Source organism: Girardinichthys multiradiatus, chromosome 5 (genome assembly GCF_021462225.1).
Source record: "Girardinichthys multiradiatus isolate DD_20200921_A chromosome 5, DD_fGirMul_XY1, whole genome shotgun sequence".
NCBI classification, from domain to species: domain Eukaryota; kingdom Metazoa; phylum Chordata; class Actinopteri; order Cyprinodontiformes; family Goodeidae; genus Girardinichthys; species Girardinichthys multiradiatus.
Window position 1 is genome coordinate 1,296,336 of NC_061798.1, and position 19,193 is coordinate 1,315,528.

The 19,193-nt window shown below is 44.9% G+C and overlaps 1 protein-coding gene across 5 annotated transcripts in view; it reads left to right on the forward strand.

The window, feature by feature from the left end:
- The window catches only part of zdhhc5a (zinc finger DHHC-type palmitoyltransferase 5a), a 69,074-nt gene that overhangs the window by 44,906 nt on the left and 4,975 nt on the right, over window positions 1-19,193 (forward strand). For 4 of the 5 annotated variants that reach the window (XM_047365394.1, XM_047365395.1, XM_047365398.1 and 1 more), the window contains 7 exons: window positions 3,602-3,774; window positions 4,003-4,105; window positions 4,244-4,335; window positions 10,198-10,324; window positions 10,978-11,101; window positions 11,212-11,321; window positions 18,097-19,184. In XM_047365394.1, the coding sequence (XP_047221350.1) occupies window positions 3,602-3,774; window positions 4,003-4,105; window positions 4,244-4,335; window positions 10,198-10,324; window positions 10,978-11,101; window positions 11,212-11,321; window positions 18,097-19,184 (1,817 nt within the window). The remainder of the gene's footprint in view (window positions 1-3,601; window positions 3,775-4,002; window positions 4,106-4,243; window positions 4,336-10,197; window positions 10,325-10,977; window positions 11,102-11,211; window positions 11,322-18,096; window positions 19,185-19,193) is intronic. The other variant, XM_047365396.1, reaches the window with a different exon arrangement.

Genomic DNA, 19,193 nt, shown 5'->3' on the forward strand with positions numbered 1-19,193 from the left:
GGTCCCTCTGTGACCCTCTTGACCCAATCAATTTGAAAATGTGTCACAGCACAGATAAGTTGATCTAACTTCGTTTGGAACACTGATAGTTTTCGATGGAAGGTGTTGCCGCAGCATTGGTCGAAACCCCACAGGAAGGTGGCCATTTTGGATTGAAGTTGCGATTTGGACCCCATTTGTGCTGTTTCTAGCCCACGTATCTGAGCAAACTCCTCCTAGAGATTTCAGTCAATCAGCTTGAAATTTTATGACTTGACTCAGAAGGGATGGGGGATCAAAAGTTATCAAAAGCTTCTTGCTACATGAAAGTATGTGGGAGTGGCCAAGCCACGAAATTTGTCTTCTCGCCATGAAACACTAAACTGTTATAGTTCCTACAAGGAAAGTCACAGAGACATGAAACCTGGGATTGATCCATATGAGGCCCTGAACAATATTCAATGGTCAAATGCTGACCTCATCGTAGCCCGCCCCCTGAGAACAGGAAATGGATTGTTTCTCTTAGTGTGGTCCATATTGGATCCCCTTCACCTAATCAACATGAAACTGTCCCAAGTGAGAGACAACATGATGGTCTAAGTTGGTCTCCAGTACTGACAGGTTTGCCTGGAGGGTGTGGCCGTGGCGAAATCTGACATCACGCCATAGACATACGTGTGGCTGTGATTTACACATACATTGTCTAATTTACTTCAAACTGAATATGATTGATCTTTGTCAGCACCCAAACAGCTTTATTAGATTACAATGGAATTTGGATCAACGGCGCCCCCTAGAACAGTTCAAGGGCTCTATCTCGCTCATACATTATCGGATCCACTTGAAATGTAGTATACATGATCATGGCTTAATGATGGACATGTTGACACAGTTACATGATATCATTTTAGCCCCGCCCACAAACAAACAAATGAGTGCAGCTTCCATTGGTAAGGTCCGATTTACTCCAAACTGATTACGGTTGATCTTTGTCAGCTTCCAAACAACTCTATAGGGTTACATTGGAATTTGGACCAACGGCGCCCCCTAGGACCTTTCAAGTGATCTAGCTCCCTCATACTTAATCGGATCCACTTGAAATGTAGTATACATGATCGTGAATCAATACTGAACATGTTGCCACACTCAATTGATGAAATCATTTCAGCTCCGCCCACTAATAAACAACTGAGTGCCGCTTCCATCTGGAAGGTCGGATTTCCCCCAAATTTTAAATGCTTCTCGCCAACCAGAGCTCTGCATGACCGAAGATCGTATGACATGTCGCTCGCAGTGACAACTAGAGGAGACATGTGGAATCGACTGGCGGTCATGTCGGTGGTGTGTAGGCGGCGATGCCAGGCTCCTGCGGTCGCTGCACAGGCCGAGCTGCGAGGGCCTTTGATGCTGCTTGCAGCTTTAATTGACTCCTGATGTTTTTATTCCACTTATTTAGTTGGATCTGCATTTTCCTAATGCAATTAGTCCTTATTTTTTAAGAGTGGGGTAGCTAGTTTTAGTTGGCCTCTATTTTAATGTCTTTCATATCTCAATTAGTCTCTTTTTCGGTGCAGGATTCAAAAAGGGTCAGCGTATTGTATTCATTAAATTGTAAATCAAAGTATTAAATCTCAACCCTAAATGCCACTTTCTAAATCTGGGTCCCCCTTCCACCTCAGTTTTTAAGGCTTAATGAAATCGATAACTTCTAAAATGAAGGTCATATATCTTATAACCTTAATTTGTCTTTGTCAATTTTATAAACACCATACGATTTTAACTATAATAAGTGTAGCATGCCCTCTCGAACAAGGATGAGACTTTACTGATGGTTTTATGAGATTTTATTCCTTTCCTTTCCTTAAACCTTGTTCCATTCTGATAATCACCATATCACCACCGTAAGAGCTGCAACACATACAGATATGTGTAACTAAGTTTACGTCATTCTGTTTTACCTGCTATATTCACTTTATACAAACATCTCAACAACTACTAAAGAATGTTAAGGGCTTAAATCAACATACCTTTTGCCTCTTCAGAGGGCTGCCAGCACAAAACAATGTTCACCGTTGCTCCATATGAAACTTATACCGTACTTGTGAATACATGTTACCTTACGTACAACAACTACGTTACACCGGAACTGTGAGTTCAGAATAAAAGCATGCAGCTCACAACAGGAAGTCAATAACCTCATTCAAGACTTCAAACAAAAGGATTGCAACACTTTCTAATTTGCTTTCCCAAATAAGCACATGGTTATTTACAATAAGCCTGTCCAATAATTCTGTTAAAGCATGTGTTTCATTTGGGTTGAATTTGAGTCTAATTTGATCGTTCTGAACCTGACTGGAAAAAGCCTAAACCTTTGTTAAACAAAATCCTGTTTTGAGGGGAAAAATTGTGCTTCCATTTGTTTTACCATAAAGAATTGACCTAATGTTATTATGATACTGAGGATCAGACCTGCTTTTGTAATCTCTAATTGTTATTGTGACAACCCTGAGTTGGCATAAAGACAAGTCCTCATTTAATAATTATTGCTGGGCATCAGTTTAAAATGTTTTTACCCTTTAAGCAGGTGGTCCATGGGCTGGCCAGGACCCTGTTTACCTCTTAGCAACTGCTCCCCAGACCTGAAAAACTAGTCTCAGCTCATGAAACAATGTAAAATTTAATTTATCATGCCATATACCCTAATTTTTAATTAGCATGAAACAATCATTCATTCTACTTAAACGGACAGACGGAACAGACAGACATTGGCCACATGAAAGTTAAATGAAACTCTAAATACCAAATTTGAAAAAACATTTCTGCTTCACCACGTATTGTGTCAGCAATGCTGTATTCAATCTTATCTTGTTTCAACTTAGGATCCTGTTTAAAAATAAGTGTGCACAGCTTTAGAGAGTGGAACCACTTTGTTTCTTTTAAAAATAGTTTCTCACCATTTTCCGGTGACTTGACAATTATTTTGGAACCCAAACACGCTCCATCAAACTGTTGTTTTAAATTGTTAAAGCATCGTTGTGGGGAAAGCTCGCTAATATACTTTTCCTCCCTGTTTCCCATGGTTGCTTAGCAGGGAACTCATTTACTTGTGATATCTCAGTCATTCGTCCGCTTCACACACACACACACACACACATGCTTTCATACACTCTGGCCAACCAGGCGGTACAGCACCGTTTCCTGGTCCAAATGAGAGCTTATTTCTTTATCTCTTAGACACCAAAGCTTATTCACAGTAGAGTTTATTCAGTGAGCTAGCATCTGTTAGCTTAGCATGTAGCAGTTGAAGTCCGTCAGTGTAATGTATCCCCCCGCTACTTCCGCTAGCTCACTGTCATTGACTCACACACATTCACACTGGCCAGTTGATGTTACACCCTTTATATATATATATATATATATATATACGAATCAAACTGTGTTAAACTGACTCTACCCAAATTTGCTACTGCGTTAAAGCTACAGCCTGCTTAAATGAAAGCCACATGTTATTTTACTAAACACTGCAGTGATATGCAGGTTTGAAATCCACACGTGTAGCATGTAGCTATAATAAAAACAACAGAGGAATTGAAGGAATCCTGTTTTAACTGTGACTTTGTAGGAATTTGACCATCATTGTCCATGGGTGAACAACTGCATCGGCAGGAGAAACTACCGCTACTTCTTCCTGTTCCTGCTGTCTCTGACGGCTCACATCATGGCTGTGTTTGGGTTTGGCCTGCTCTTTATTCTTTACCACCGGCAGAACATTGACCACCTGCACTCCATTGTTACGTATCCTTTAAAGTCTGCTGTACCCCCGTTTAAGACTGGCTATACTGTTGATTACATGAAGTCTGGATTCTACAAGATGTCCAGATAAAGATTGAATCTGTATTCTGTGGGGAAATTTTCCTCAATGTTCTTACATATTTATTGAAACTAAAGCTCTTTCCATCATAGAATCCAGTAGGTAAAGGCCTGGACTGTTCAGACATGCTCCTTGACTGCCTGTGTTTGCAGGCTGGCTGTAATGTGTGTTGCAGGCTTATTCTTCATCCCTGTTGCAGGGCTCACTGGCTTCCATGTAGTGCTCGTGGCCAGGGGCAGAACAACCAATGAGCAGGTAGAATACAGAGATGGTTTCTGAGATTATTTTGAAAAACATTCACAAACGTTTAAGTTTCGATGATGTTGTTTAGAGGACTTGTCCAGTAAGGATTCTGTGCTTAATTGTGTAACTCTGTTTTCACTCTGACTTCAGGTGACAGGAAAGTTTCGAGGGGGAGTGAATCCTTTCACTAATGGCTGTTGGATGAATGTTTCTCATGTTCTCTGCAGCTCCCAGGCACCCAGGTGGGTTCTTTTAGACTCTTTCTGAAGGCACAGAGAAGAACCCAAGAAGCTCACAATCTCCTTGTTCTGTCCAGTCAGATTGACTTCATTTCAAGTTTCCTCATCCCAGTATTATGGATGTATGGGTGGATTCATTTATTTCACCTTCTTGTCCATTTCAGTGTTTTTCCAGTTTAGAGTTCAATTCTTAGCAATTTCTAGTAATGACCCAATTTTGGAAACGCCCATCAGCTCTGCCCGTTCTGTCTGAAATGAGACCATAAAAGCTCACAGAGCTCTTTTTCAACATCTTTGTTGATTTGTTAAAGAAGTATGAAAACAGTGCTGTAAACAGTGGCAGCTTACATTTGTTAAAGACTGAGTGAAAGGGTTCTTATATAAGTGTATTGTACAAGCCTCTGTGAACTGCTTGCATTTCATCATTAGGTATTTAAAGAGCAGTTTACCTAGAGCCTTTTGCAGGACCTTCCTTTATTTGCACGTTTATTGAATGTAAAGACAGTGATAACAGTATGTTCCAGCTATTTGTTCCTATCACTTCAATTAAATCTCACCTATAGCAATAAATGTGAATGTTTCAAGTCAGTCGCTTATTGTCAGTCAGAACTTTGTGTTTCAGGTTGGGTTCAAAGTCGTTCAGCATGGAAAAACACGAAGGAATGAAATTTGTCCTCTAGCCTTCTAGATCTAAAATAATTAAGACCAAACTATTCATACTAAAATAAATTAAGATTCAACGGCATTATAACAACCACATGTATTGTGCAAAAATAATAAAAGGCAGGATTTTACTGCTGCAAAACGTGGAACTCATATAGTCAATACACACAGAGGAATTCATTTCAACAGTTTTTTTGTTTTGATGATTATGGCTTACAGCTAATGAAAATAAATGAATATTACATAAGAGCAAAAAGATTTTCTTTTTTTTATTATAGGATTTGTTTTGTGGTACTAGTGGCCTTTTTGTTATTTTTTTGAAAGTAGGCAGACAGGAAGTGGACAAAGGGGGAAGCAATACAGTACAGACCTCCAGGGTTAGGACTCATTCCTGGGACAGCTGCATCAAGGACTGAGGAGTGGCGCAGGGCCATGCGACACACCCAATAAAAAGATTTTTATGCAGAAATGTCAGCCTGCTTAAGAATCTCCCCATGCACAGAACATTTAATCTACTTGGTCAACAGTCCTTCTGCATGAATTACTACATGTGGTGTGGCATGAAGGCCTGGTTCTTCTGAGGGGTAAGGGAAGCCCAGGTTGCTCTGATAATTGCCTTCAAGTCATTTTCATTGTTGGGTCTGGTGTCTCTCATCTTCCTCTTGATAATACTCCAAGATTCTCTATGGGGTTCAGGTCAGGCCAATTTGCTGGCCAATCAAGCACTATATAAAATTAGTATCTCCATAAACCCTGTCAGCAGAAGGAAATGCTCTAAAGGTTGCTTGTAAACAACCAGTCTGACTTTAGACTTGATAAAACCCAGTGGACCAACAGCAGCAGGTGACATGGCACCCCAAATCAAATGTTTACAAATCAAAAGAGGACTTTAGACCAGTGAGCAATATCCTATTCCTCCTTAACCCAGGTAAGATGCTTCTGTTGTCTCTCATTTAGGAGGGTCTTAACACAATGGGCCTGATTTTCAAAGCTTCTAAATACTCGTACTCGTCGTCTTCCGCTTATCCGGGACCGGGTCGCGGGGGCAGCAGACTCAACAGAGACGCCCAGACGTCCCTCTCTCCAGACACCTCCTCCAGTTCCTCCAGGGGGGGCCCAAGGCGTTCCCAGGCCAGCCAAGAGACATAGTCCCTCCAGCGTGTCCTGGGCCGTCCCCTGGGCCTCCTCCCGGTGGGACGTGCCTGGAACACCTCCCGAGGAAGGCGTCCAGGAGGCATCCGGTATAGATGCCCGAGCCACCTCAACTGGCTCCTCTCGATGTGGAGGAGCAGCGGCTCTACTCCGAGCCCCTCCCGGATGGTCGAGCTCCTCACCCTATCTCTAAGGGAGTGCCCGGCCACCCTACGGAGGAAGCTCATTTCAGCCGCTTGTATCCGGGATCTCGTTCTTTCGGTCATGACCCAAAGTTCATGGCCATAGGTGAGGGTAGGAACGTAGACCAACCAGTAAATTGAGAGGTTTGCTTTTTGGCTCAGCTCTCTCTTCACCACAACGGACCGGCACAGCGCCCCCATTACTGTGGCAGCCGCAGCGATCCGTCTGTCGATCTCCCGCTCCATTCTTCCCTCACTCGTGAACAAGACCCCAAGATACTTAAACTCCTCCACTTGAGGCAGGAACTCCCCTCCAACCTGAAGAGGACAAGCCACCCTTTTCCGGTGGAGTACCATGGCCTCGGACTTGGAGGAGCTGATCCTCATCCCAGCTGCTTCACACTCGGCTGCGAACCGCCACAGCGCATGCTGTAGGTCTTGGATAAAGGGGGCCAGCAGGACCACGTCATCTGCAAAAAGAAGAGACGAAATCCACTGGTCCCCAAACCCGACCCCCTCCGGCCATTGGCTGCGTCTAGAAATCCTGTCCATAAAAGTTATGAACAGGACCGGTGACAAAGGGCAGCCCTGCCGGAGTCCAACATGCACTGGGAACAGGTCCGACTTAGTGCCGGCAATGCGCACCAAACTCCTGCTCCGCTCGTACAGGGACCGGATGGCCCCTAGTAAAGGGCCCCCGATTCCATACTCCTGGAGCACCCCCCACAGGGCATCACAAGGGACACAGTCGAATGCCTTCTCCAGGTCCACAAAACACATGTGAACCGGTTGGGCAAACTCCCATGAACCCTCGAGCACCCTGTAGAGGGTATAGAGCTGGTCCAGTGTTCCACGGCCGGGATGAAAAACACACTGCTCCTCCTGAAGCCGAGGTTCTACTATCAGTCGGACTCTCCTCTCCAATACCATGGCGTAGGCCTTACCAGGGAGGCTGAGGAGTGTGATCCCCCTGTAGTTGGAGCACACCCTCCGGTCCCCCTTTTTATGAAGGGGGACCACCACCCCAGTCTGCCAGTCCAGAGGCACTGTCCCCGACCACCACGCAATATTGAAGAGACGTGTCAACCATGACAGCCCTACAACATCCAGAGACTTGAGGTACTCAGGGCGGATCTCATCCACCCCCGAAGCCCTGCCACCGCGGAGCTTTTTAACCACCTCGGTGACTTCAGCCTAGGTGATGAAAGAGTCCAACCCCGAGTCCCCAGCCTCTGTTTCCACCACGGAATGCGTGATGGCAGGATTGAGGAGATCCTCGAAGTACTCCTTCCACCGCCCGATAATGTCCTCAGTCGAGGTCGGCAGTCTCCCGCCCCCACTATAAACAGTGTTGGCGAAGCACTGCTTCCCCCTCCTGAGGCGACGGACGGTTTGCCAGAATCGCTTCGAGGCCAACCGGTAGTCCTTCTCCATGGCCTCACCGAACTCCTCCCAGGCCCGAGTTTTTGCCTCTGCCACAGCCCGGGCTGCAGCACGCTTGGCCTCACGGTACCCGTCAGCCGCCTCAGGAGTCCCACAAGCCAACCACAGCCGATAGGACTCCTTCTTCAGCTTAACAGCATCCCTTACTGCCGGTGTCCCGATCACGCCTCTCCAGGTGTCACTGTCGTTCCCCACGTGGGCGTTGAAGTCCCCCAGCAGAATAATGGAGTCCCCGATAGGGGCACTATCCAGCACCCCCTACAGGGACGCCAAGAAGGCCGGGTACTCTGCACTACCACTCGGCGCATAGGCTGAAATGATAGTCAGAGACCTCTCCCCAACCCGAAGGCGCAGGGATACGACCCTCTCATCCACTGGGGTAAACCCCAACACGAGACGGCTGAGCTGGGGGGCAACAAGCAAACCCACACCAGCCCGCCGCCTCTCCCCGTGGGCCACTCCAGAGTAGAAGAGAGTCCAACCCCTCTCAAGGAGATGGGTTCCAGAGCCCACGCTGTGTATGGAGGCGAGCCCGACTATTTCTAGTCGATATCTCTCGACCTCCCGCACAAGCTCAGGCTAATTCCCCCCCAGCGAGGTGACATTCCACGTCCCTAGAGCCACCCTAAGCATCCGGGGATCGGGCCCCTGAGGTCTCCACCTTCGTCCGCCACCTTCGTCCGCCACCCAATCCTCTTTGCACCGGTCCCTCACGGTTCCCCCTGCAGGTGGTGGGCCCACTGGGGGATGGCCTTGCGTCTCTCGTTCGGGTCCCGCGAGGAGCAACCCGGCCACTAGGCGCTCTCCGACGAGTCCCGACCCCTGGCCTGGCTCCAGGGTGGGGCCCCGGCTCCGCCGTACCGGGCGACCTCACGTGCCTCGATATTTTGTTCTTCATGAGGGATTCTTGAACCACTCTTTGTCTGACCCATCACCTAGAGCCTGTTTGCCATGGGAGACCCTACCAGGGGCATTTAGGCCCCAGACAACATAGCCTCTAGGATCATTTGAGCACTCAAACCCCTCCACCACGTTAAGGTGGCGGTTCAAGGAGGTGGAGATGATAATAATAATAATAAATTGCAATTCAGTTTTATTATCCGGAATATTAACACTGATATTAACACATGCTGTCTAAGGGCACTTTACAAAGTCAATTCAGTCGAATCATAAAGATTTTAAGTCGGGTACATACTTTCTAAATACTCCTAACTATCAAACAGCCCATCAGATTCAGTTTATTATTCAATTAGTTAAAAGGTTTCTAACTAAGGAAACCCAGCAGATTGCATTGAGTCAGCGACTTGCAGCATTCACTCCTCCTGGATGACCATGTAGAGACAGTGGACAGTCACTGGCGCTGACTTTGTAGCAATCCCTCATACTGAGCCTGCATGTAGAGTGGAGAGGAGAACTCCCTTTTAATAGGAAGAGAACCAGAACCAGGGTCAGTATGAGCGGCCATCTGCAACAACCTACTGGAGGTTTGAGAGAACAGAGCAGACAAAAGAACACAGAAAAAAGAGATATAAATATAAGTATCTCTTAGTGCTATGAAACAACGGTAAAAACATTTAGAAACATTACTAAAAGCTACAGTTAACCATGAATATTAATTATAAAACCTAGAAAAGCTGACAGCCACTGTCAAACTTACATCAAAATACAACTCTAAACTGCTTTATTCACCGTTTTACAGGGTTGTTTGTAAGATACTGTGACACAACATTTTGCTTCCCAGTTTGCACCTGTTTTTGTACACGCAAACCTTTTGAAGATTAGACCCAATGAATGCAACAGCTGCAGCCCATCACCTGGTTAGTCTTTGTGTGGTGGCTGTGGAAGCTCTGACTCCAACTGCAGTTCAACACCTTGTGAATCTTATCCAAACTCTTGAATGAGCTTTGCTTCACATTCCGCTCAGTGCTGAAGTTATCACTGTCGGTCCACATGATCATTTCTACACTTTTGTTTTCTGTTGGTGTGTCCGGATACTCAAACACTCAGTTGGACTGTTGCAACATGGGGAGATGGCTCTTTCATCACTTTTTCTGGAATGTTTATGCTGAAGGGATTCATGATACAGAATAGAGGAAAGAATATATACAGCTTCAGGCTTTCAGCTTCTTCTTTTCTGATTCCTCACCTGATACCAAAGTGCTTACTGTTATCCAGGCTCAGGTGATGGAGTTGAATGTCATTTAAAAAAAACCAACATGTCGACACCTGATAAACGGCAACAGTGAGCTCTGGAATGTCCAGAGACTGCAATAATGACAGAATAAGTTATTTTATCTGAGACTGCACTGATGTTAAAGAGAATCTCAGTGTTCACTCATTATGCCTCTGGCTTGTAACATTAGTGTACCTCTTGCTGGTTATGGACTGTGTGCTGGTTATTATTGCCCCCATGCTGTCTCCGCAGGTATCTGGGCAGGAAGAAGTGTGTGCAGAATGTGAGCCTGCAGCCTCCATTTCTGCGGCTACAGCTCACTGACACTCAGCTGGCAGCTAAGATCCTGGACAATGGCATCCAGGGAGACCTGCACAGGGTGAGAGTGGCAGCATGAACCTGCACATCTGTTTCACCAACACCTGTCTTAATGAATGCTGCTGTTCATCGCCAGCATTTTGAGTTAATTGCGGGTCAAAGTTGGAAGCGGGACATTCTTCAGCCTCCTGCTTAACAAATGTTTTACATGCATGCTGTGCTTTACATTCAAATTGGCAGTAGATAGCTTTGCATACAGGATGGCAGTAGGAGGTTTAAGACCACTAACATAGTTCTACAGACTCAGTGTGCTGTTGTTTTACTGAACATGACACAGCCACATCCATCTACCTGAAATGCCTGCAATTAGAGCAGAGAACAAGATGACTGATTGTTGATGGAAAATGTGCTTGGATTTCCAGCTAACAAAGCATTCGTTTGCTAAACCTACTGAGCAGTTATTTATAAATCTGTCTCCTACCAAGCCTCACTGGCTGCCATGTAGAATAATCAGCTGCCAGCAGAACATTTAACCTGCTGCTCTGCAGAAACACAGAAGTTCAGAGGATATATTTATAGGTGCTTGTGAAATGGTGTGCATCCCTTACTGTTCTGTTGAATTGACCTTGGTTAGTATTTATGTTTGTTTTCTAGGAAATACTAAAAACACCAGACTTTTAGTCTCTTGTTATCATGTCTCCTCCTGTTCTGCAGTCCAAGTCCAGTCTTGAGATGATGGGAAGTCAGTCATGTGACGCTGAGCCTCCTCCTCCTCCTAAACCAGAGCTGCGTTACCCTGGAATCAGCCATAGGAACGCGGAAGGTAAAGTGATCTCAGGTAACCCTTCTCCTCCTCCAGCTCTCACGTTGTCATCATAAATGAAGAAGACATGGTTCTGATTGTTCTATGTATTGTGTTTTTGGTAATGTGTTGATGTTCTTCTGCAGAGTGCAGCCTGCTGAGCAAAGCCCCTCCCACCCCCACCATGTACAAGTACAGGCCCACCTACAGCCCAGGAAAGAACCACACGACACTCACTCATGCTTACGCCAACCAGGTAATGTAGAGCCAGCCAGGCGGAAGGCAGGGCTGCTTTACAGTGGCCACAGAGAACCTGCTGTGTGTCTTTCAGATCCATTTGTCCCTGCTTCTGCTTCTTTTGTTAAATCAATCTAATACATCTCCATTTTTTTCCTTTTGATCTCCTGTTGGCCATCTTGGTTTGGTTACTCAGTGGCTTGCTTTTGATCAGTATCAGTAAGTGATGTATTTCAAAGCATTTCCCCCTTTTCTCTTTGAACATGGTGTCCCATCCTTTTCTGTTTGATTTGGACATGGGTCAAATACTGAACAAAAACCTTCACAGATGAAAATGACAAATGCATCTAGCCATCAGCCATCATGAATGAATTATGGTTGATACAAATTAATTTAACTCAGTATTTCTCCCCATGTCTTGTCCAGATCCTCCTGACTTATCCCGTTTCTCTAGAATACATTTCCCTAACCCATTTTAGTTTTCCTCACTGATTAGAACAGCATAACAGTTGCCTCTCTTCATTCTCTGTCCCCTGTTTTCATCACTTTAATATAACTGTGTCAGTAATGTCCTCCTAACGGCCTCCATCCATGTTTGCTGTTTTCTTCCTCTGCTTCACATGCAGAGAATATTTGCTGCTGCTGGTATGAACTAAAGTGTTGGTTCTCAGACAAGCCTTCTGTCTGATTTAATGGATGTGTATCTATTCTGTTGAATCCCCTGTACTGACTAATATAGAATAAGCCTCAACACAGTGAGACTGAGGACACATTTCAACACTACAAAGTTATTTTTGTCTGAAAACCTTTATCGAGGTGATTAAATGATGCATCCAAATCTAGTGAAGCTGACCAGTTATTATGTCATGACAGGACATCCTTTCGCATCAAACATTGATTCTGTCCTTTTCTTCAAATGATATTTTTTAACAGAACAGAACTTTGATACTGGGAAATAATAGAAACACACTGTGTGTCAGATTAACTCATTCACCTCAAATCCTAAAATCTATGTATTAGATGGAGTCGTGTGTTGGACCTGGTCACACATTTCTTCTCTGGTAAATGCATTTTTAACATACCATACCATACCACTTATAGAGCACTTTAAAAACAACGTTATAGCTGACCAAAGTGCTGTACAAAAAAGAAAAAGAAAATCAGGAAAAGAAAAATAAAATACATGAGAACTATAGAAAATATAAAATAGTACAGGAACATAAAAAAATTAAGAAGGTAAAAGATTAGGGCTCGGATGCTAACTCAAAAATGTTTTTAAACGAGTTTTAAAAATAGCAAAAGATGGAGCCCGCCTGGCTTCCAACGGCAGCTCATTCCACTTTTTCGGAGCAAAAACTGCCAAAACTCTTGTCTCCTCTGGATTTGTAGAAGGCCTTAGGAATAGTCAGAAGCATCTGATCAGCTGATCTTAGAGCACGAGATGTCACATAAGGGTGCAGATAAGAGGGAGCAAGACCATTAAGAGACTTAAAAAAAATACAAGAATTTTAAAATGGATTCGAAACTGAACAGGAAGCCAACGAAGAGACGCTAAAACCGGAGTAATGTGCTCTCGTTTTCTTGTACCAGTTAAAAATCACGCTGCAGCATTTTGGACCAGCTGTAACCGTGAGAGGGAGGCCTGGTTAACTCCAATCAAAATAGTTACAATAATGAAGGCATGAGGTGATGAAGGCATAAATCACTGTCTCTAGGTGACGTCTAGACAAGAGGGGCTTTATTTTTGACAGCCGCCTCAGCTGAAAGAACGAGGATTTAACCACAGTGATAACATGTGAATCAAGTTTCCGGCTAGGATACATTTTTTATAACCAAGTTAGTGATGCTGGATTTTTCATTGGGCTTAAAAAGCATGACCTCTGTCTTTTTTTCATTGAAGTGAAGGAAATGGGGGGGTTTTCAGATGACGTTCAGTCACGTGACCGCACCTCGGGATCGCCATCTTCGGTGGCAGCTGCAGCCTGTTTTCTTTGTTTTAGCGTGATCAATGAAGCAAAACTCCAGACCATTCTACCATAACTATGGTAAAAACTTGCTTCATTCCGGGTTGTGCTGCACGTGGTGGTCAAGACCAGCATTCAATCTATTGTCTGCCAGATGTGATAGAAAATCAGTATGAGAGAAAACAAAAACACTGAGTACACAACGTCGACTACTGTCGCTGAATCGGATATCCAGGGTGGATTTGGACGGCTTAAATCTCATTCCCGCCCAAGTGTGCAGTGCACCCCATCAATCTCCGTCTTGGTCAAATAGCCCTTACACAGCCTGGAGGTGTGTTTGGGGTCATTGTCCTGTTGAAAACTAAATGATGGTCCAACTAAACGCAAACCAGATGGAATAGTATGCCGCTGCAAGATGCTGTGGTAGCCATGCTGGTTCAGTATGCCTTCAATTTTGAATAAATCCCCAACAGTGTCACCACCAAAGCACCATCACACCTCCTCCTCCATGCTTCACGGTGGGAACCAGGCATGTAGAGTCCATCCGTTCACCTCTTCTGCGCCGCACAAAGACACGGTGTTTGGAACCAAAGATCTCAAACTTGGACTCATCAGACCAAAGCACAGATTTCCACTGGTCTAATGTCCATTCCTTGTGTTCTTTAGCCCAAACAAGTCTCTTCTGCTTGTTGCCTGTCCTCAGCAGTGGTTTCCTAGCAGCTATTTTACCATGAAGGCCTGATTCACACAGTCTCCTCTTAACAGTTGTTCTAGAGATGTGTCTGCTGCTAGAACTCTGTGTGGCATTGACCTGTTCTCTAATCTGAGCTGCTGTTAACCTGCAATTTCTGAGGCTGGTGACTCGGATGAACTTATCGTCCGCAGCAGAGGTGACTCTTGGTCTTCCTTTCCTGGGGCGGTCCTCATGTGAGCCAGTTTCTTTGTAGCGCTTGATGGTTTTTGCGACTGCACTTGGGGAAACATTCAAAGTTTTCCTCCTTCAAGACTGTTGGAAAACCATTTCAGGTGACTACCTCTTGAAGCTCATCAACAGAATGCCAAGAGTGTGCGGAGCAGTAATCAAAGCAAAAGGTGGCTACTTTGAAAAACCTAGAATATAAGACATATTTTCAGTTGTTTCACAATTTTTGTTCAGTATATAATTCCACATTTGTTAATTCATAGTTTTGATGCCTTCAGTGTGGAGCGACAATATTCATAGTCATGAAAATAAAGACAACTCTTTGAAAGAGAAGGTGTGTCCAAACTGTTGGTCTGTACTGTATATGAAATGCAAGCAATATTTCCTCAATAATAATCATAAAGAAAGAAATATATAACGAGCCCTAACAGACTGTCACATATTTTAAAGTGTTTTAAAACTTACCTTTCCTTCATTGTATCATATGTGCGGCCAATTGTCCAGATTTACGCTAAACAAACCAACAAGTAGTACATATGGATCCACCTTGTTGATGACCGCAATTTTCTAGAGGTACATGGCCTTATCAGGAGGCTGTAACGACTCTAGATACTTATCCATGGGCGAAAAAGTATGCAATGTTGCAATGTTTTGAAGAGCTGTGAAGCGACACGGAGCCACCCAAGATGGCAGACTGGAAGTGAGGCGGGGACTTCAGTGACGTCAATGAAAAGGGTCCATTCAGTGCCATCCAGAATCAGAATCAGCTTTATTGCCAAGTTTGTGCATACAAACAAGGAATTTGACTCCGGTACACTTTGCTCTTTTGTTCTGTATCCATTTCCTTATGTCAACAAGACAGTTAAGGTGAGGTTGACCAGGACCATTATGTTTCATCCGCATATAAATGAAAATGTCACGCCCTGCTTTCTAAAAATAGCTCCAAGTGGCAGCACACAAAGTGAAAACAGGAGAGGTCCATGGATGGAACCCTGGGGTACCCCCCAGGGAAGGGCAGCAGGAGCAGAAATAAAATCATCCATCTTGACACACAAACTCCTATTAAAAAGGTAGGACCTAAACAACTAAAAAGCTGAGCCAGTGATATCTACCAACTGCTCAAGTCCAGAAATGAGAATGTCATGGTCCACTTTGTCAAAAGCAGCTGTTAAATCTAAAAGCACTAGTAAAATACAGTTCACAGAATCTATTGTTAAAAATATATAATTAAAAACCTTTAACGTGCAGATTCAGTGTTGCGATACATTTTAAACCCTGACTGGAACACTTCTGAAATTTTGTTTTCATCCAGGAAGGCTTTCAGCTGGGTAAAAACAATTTTTTCTAAATTTTTGTACAAAAAAGGTAATTTGGAGATGGGCCTAAAATTTGACAAGAGGGAAGTATCAAGGCCAGGTTTTTTCAACAGGGGTGGCACCACAGCATGTTTAAAATAAATTTCCACCACACTGGCGACTAGACTACTGTTAATAACATTAAGGATAAGGGGGGCAATGGTAGGAAATATCTCCTTAAGAAGACGTGGTGGAACAACATCACAAGGGGAGCCACATGGTTGCATACTAGTAACCATTTACTCTAGATAGGAAAGGGAAATAGGCTCCAAATTATCCAGGACAGCAAGGCAGGGGACCAAGATGTATGGGTCATGGGAGGGGGAGAAATACAGGCCCTAGTGTTAGCAACCTTGTCCAAAAGGAACTGAAGAAACTTTTCACACAGTTCTCTGGATGCTTCCTGAGGGACAGGTTCATAAGCATTTAGAGCATTGTTAATTGTATCATAAAGAACCCCTTGGTTATGAGAGTTAGCAGCAATGATGTCGGCCAAATATTTCTCTCTAGCAGTTTTCACTGTTCTCTGATAACGGCTCCAGCTCTCTCAGTATATCAAAAGAGACATGCAATTTGTCCTTTTTCCTCTTGCGTTCATTTCTTCTGCACTCCCTTCTGATAGTACGGGTATGGTCACTAAACCAAGGATCCGATCTGGAATCGATTGCCTGGTTTTCACTGGTGTCACAGAATTAAGACCAGTGTGGTACAAAGTATTATAATATAAAGAAAGCTCCTCAGTGCTGGAAGACACAGAGGGTTGTGTTTTTAAATTGTTAAAAACTGAAGAGAAATTAACTGCAGTGGAAGGGTTAAAAACATGACAGCGCAGAGCAGGAGTACAGGGCTTAACAGGTTAAATAAAAGGATAAAATCAAATAAAACAGGCCTGTGGTCAGAAAACAGTATATCATCGATTTCAATGTTACCGATGGAGAAACCATACGATAAAACAAGGTCCAGTGTGTGCATACGTTCATGGGTTGGGCCATTTTCAGACTTTCAGAATGAGGCCAATGGCATCCAATAAAACTAAGAAGTCCCTCACCAGTGGCTTCTCAGAACAACAAACATAAATATTGAAGTCCCCAACAATTATAATTTGCTGATATTTGGACATAATTCCACCTAAAAAGTCAGAAGATTCCCATAAGAAGTCTTTGTTATACTTTGGTGACTGATATACCACCGCGTACAGCAGTGGAGAGAGGAGGCCCAGTTCAAAACAGCTCAATTCAAAAATGTAGAAAACAGTCAGGAGTGACAGCTGCTTACATTCAAAACTTGATTTATAAATTGTTGCCAAACCTCCTCCATGACCCAAGGACTTCGGGGTATTAAAATATGAGCAGCTGCTGGGTAATAGTTCTGAAAAAACACTGGACTCACCCGGAGAGATCCATGTTTCTGTCAAGCAAAGAAAGTCCAAACCCTGGGATGTGAATAAATCCTTAAGGATACATGTTTTGTTTGCGACAGATCTTACGATCACCAAACATATCCCGATGGGTTCCTGGTCCAGAGGAGCAGTAGTTGGAGAGGTAGGTGAAGTCCAAGCAAGATGCCGCAAATTCTCAAGGTTGGCACCTCGCCAGCGCAGATGGGAAGGAGTGGGTCGCAGGGAATAGAACACCAGATCCAAATCGACAACTGGTATCAGGCAGGAATCAACGGGATCCAGGAAACACACAGTCGAGCAATCAATCCAAACTGACTAATGAACATTTCCGGAGAATGGGCCACACTGGCCCTCAGCTTCACTAGCTGCACGCTGCACTTACCACAACGTCTGTGACGTCTTCTCCTGCGGTGTGGGTGTGGTGGCCAGCAAAGGTAAGCCGGTACACCGGCCAAGAGCAGGGGCACGATTCTTTCGTGATAAAAGTGCAAAAATTTGGCCGCGGACAAATGGCACTCCAGAAGGGTTTGGTGATCAAACACCAATAATGAGTTAGCGTCACGAAAAATGCACAGGGACAGCAGCAGCGAAAACAATAGGGAACAATAGACGACTCGACACACATAATTTAATACAACTGAATGGATAAAACAAGTAGCAGATACCCTATTTAAATGTTAATGTACTGTAAATAAAGTTATGCTGTAGGGTTTTTTTACAATGCCAGCTGGCAGCTTAAACCATTAAACCAGGTGTAGTGTAATGAAAACGTATCACTGCAGTTGTCTTCCTGTAAAATCTTCAGCTCAGCTTGTTTCAGAGCAAAAACTATCAGTGGAAGCTTTACAGAACAGAAGTCTGAAGATGTATAACATGCATCCTGTGCAGACTCAGGCTCTGTTGTACTTGGATTAAAATGTTCTTCTCTAAGGAATGTGGTTTTCTAACAGATCTAGACAACAGCATCTGTGTTGAGCTGTAGAGGAACATGTGTTTGTGTGCCTCAGAATGACTGCAGTCTATGGTACTGCAGCAGGGTTTCTGTTTAGTGATGCTCTGACTGCCTTTAAGCTCTGTGCTCTTACTTGCTCAGTATATTGTTTCTTTTTCCTTTCCTTCCCTTCCCTCTTCTCCCCCTCTTCTGCCTTCTCTAGTTAATTCGAGGGGAGAGTGTTGGGAGTGCCAAGGACTCCTCCTCCTCCACCTCCTCCCTCCTCCAGGCCAGTCAGCAGCCTGGTTTCCGTTCACAGCCCAGTCTGGACCGAAGGGAAGCTTCTTCGGACAGAGTGGTTGGAGGACCCAGTGGGGAGAGGAAAGAGGTTGGTGGAGGCGGCATTCCTGGCTACTCCCTGGGTGGCCGCTCATACCCCTCCTTCTCGGACCCCACTGTACTTTCAGGAGTGGCATTCCGATCTTCCAGCTCTACACACACTTCTGCAGGCACTACCCATGTCTCCGAGGCAACCACCACCTCAACGAGCTTCAAAAGCTTGGCCAATCAGACGCCCCCGCCTCACCACCCTTCTCGTAATGGCAACCTGTCCTATGACAGTTTACTGGCAAGGGAAGATGACTTTGATAAAGGGGGAGTGACTGGTCCAGTAGCCCTGGAGCCTACTGCTGGGAGACCCTGCACACCAGCAACACCCTTCTTGTCCCAACAGAGAGAGGTTGACCTGCCCTCCCAGTCTCCCCATCACCATCACCACTCCTCTCACCACCACCACCACCACCCCTTTCTTCATCGATCCTCCTCCTCCACCTCTTCTTCCCCTCCACTTCCCCCAGAAAGAGACCGTCTTCTAGGAGAACCCCATACAGCCCCTCACGTCCCATCTGCCAATCAAACCTCTGCTGCTCTACCTTCCTCAGCCCCACCTCCCCCACACCATCACCACCATCATTACCACCATCACCACTCCCATCATCATCACCACCACTCCTCGTCCTCACGCCCTCCCCGCTTTACTGCCCCTCGTGCCCCACCCCACCATGCCTACCCTTATCGCACCCGCTCCACAGACACACCACTGGGCTCCTCTTCCGACAGTACTGACCGCTCACCTCTCTCCGCACACCCCCCGCCACTGGGCAAGTCACTTTCTTATTCGAGTGCTGCAGCTGCTGAAATGCAGTACCGATTGGTCCGCAAGGCCTCTGCGTCAGCTGGAGCAAATGCGGCTGGTGTAGGAGGAGGAGGAGAAGGTGGAGGGATGGGAGGAGGATCAATACAAGCACCAAAGTGAGTATG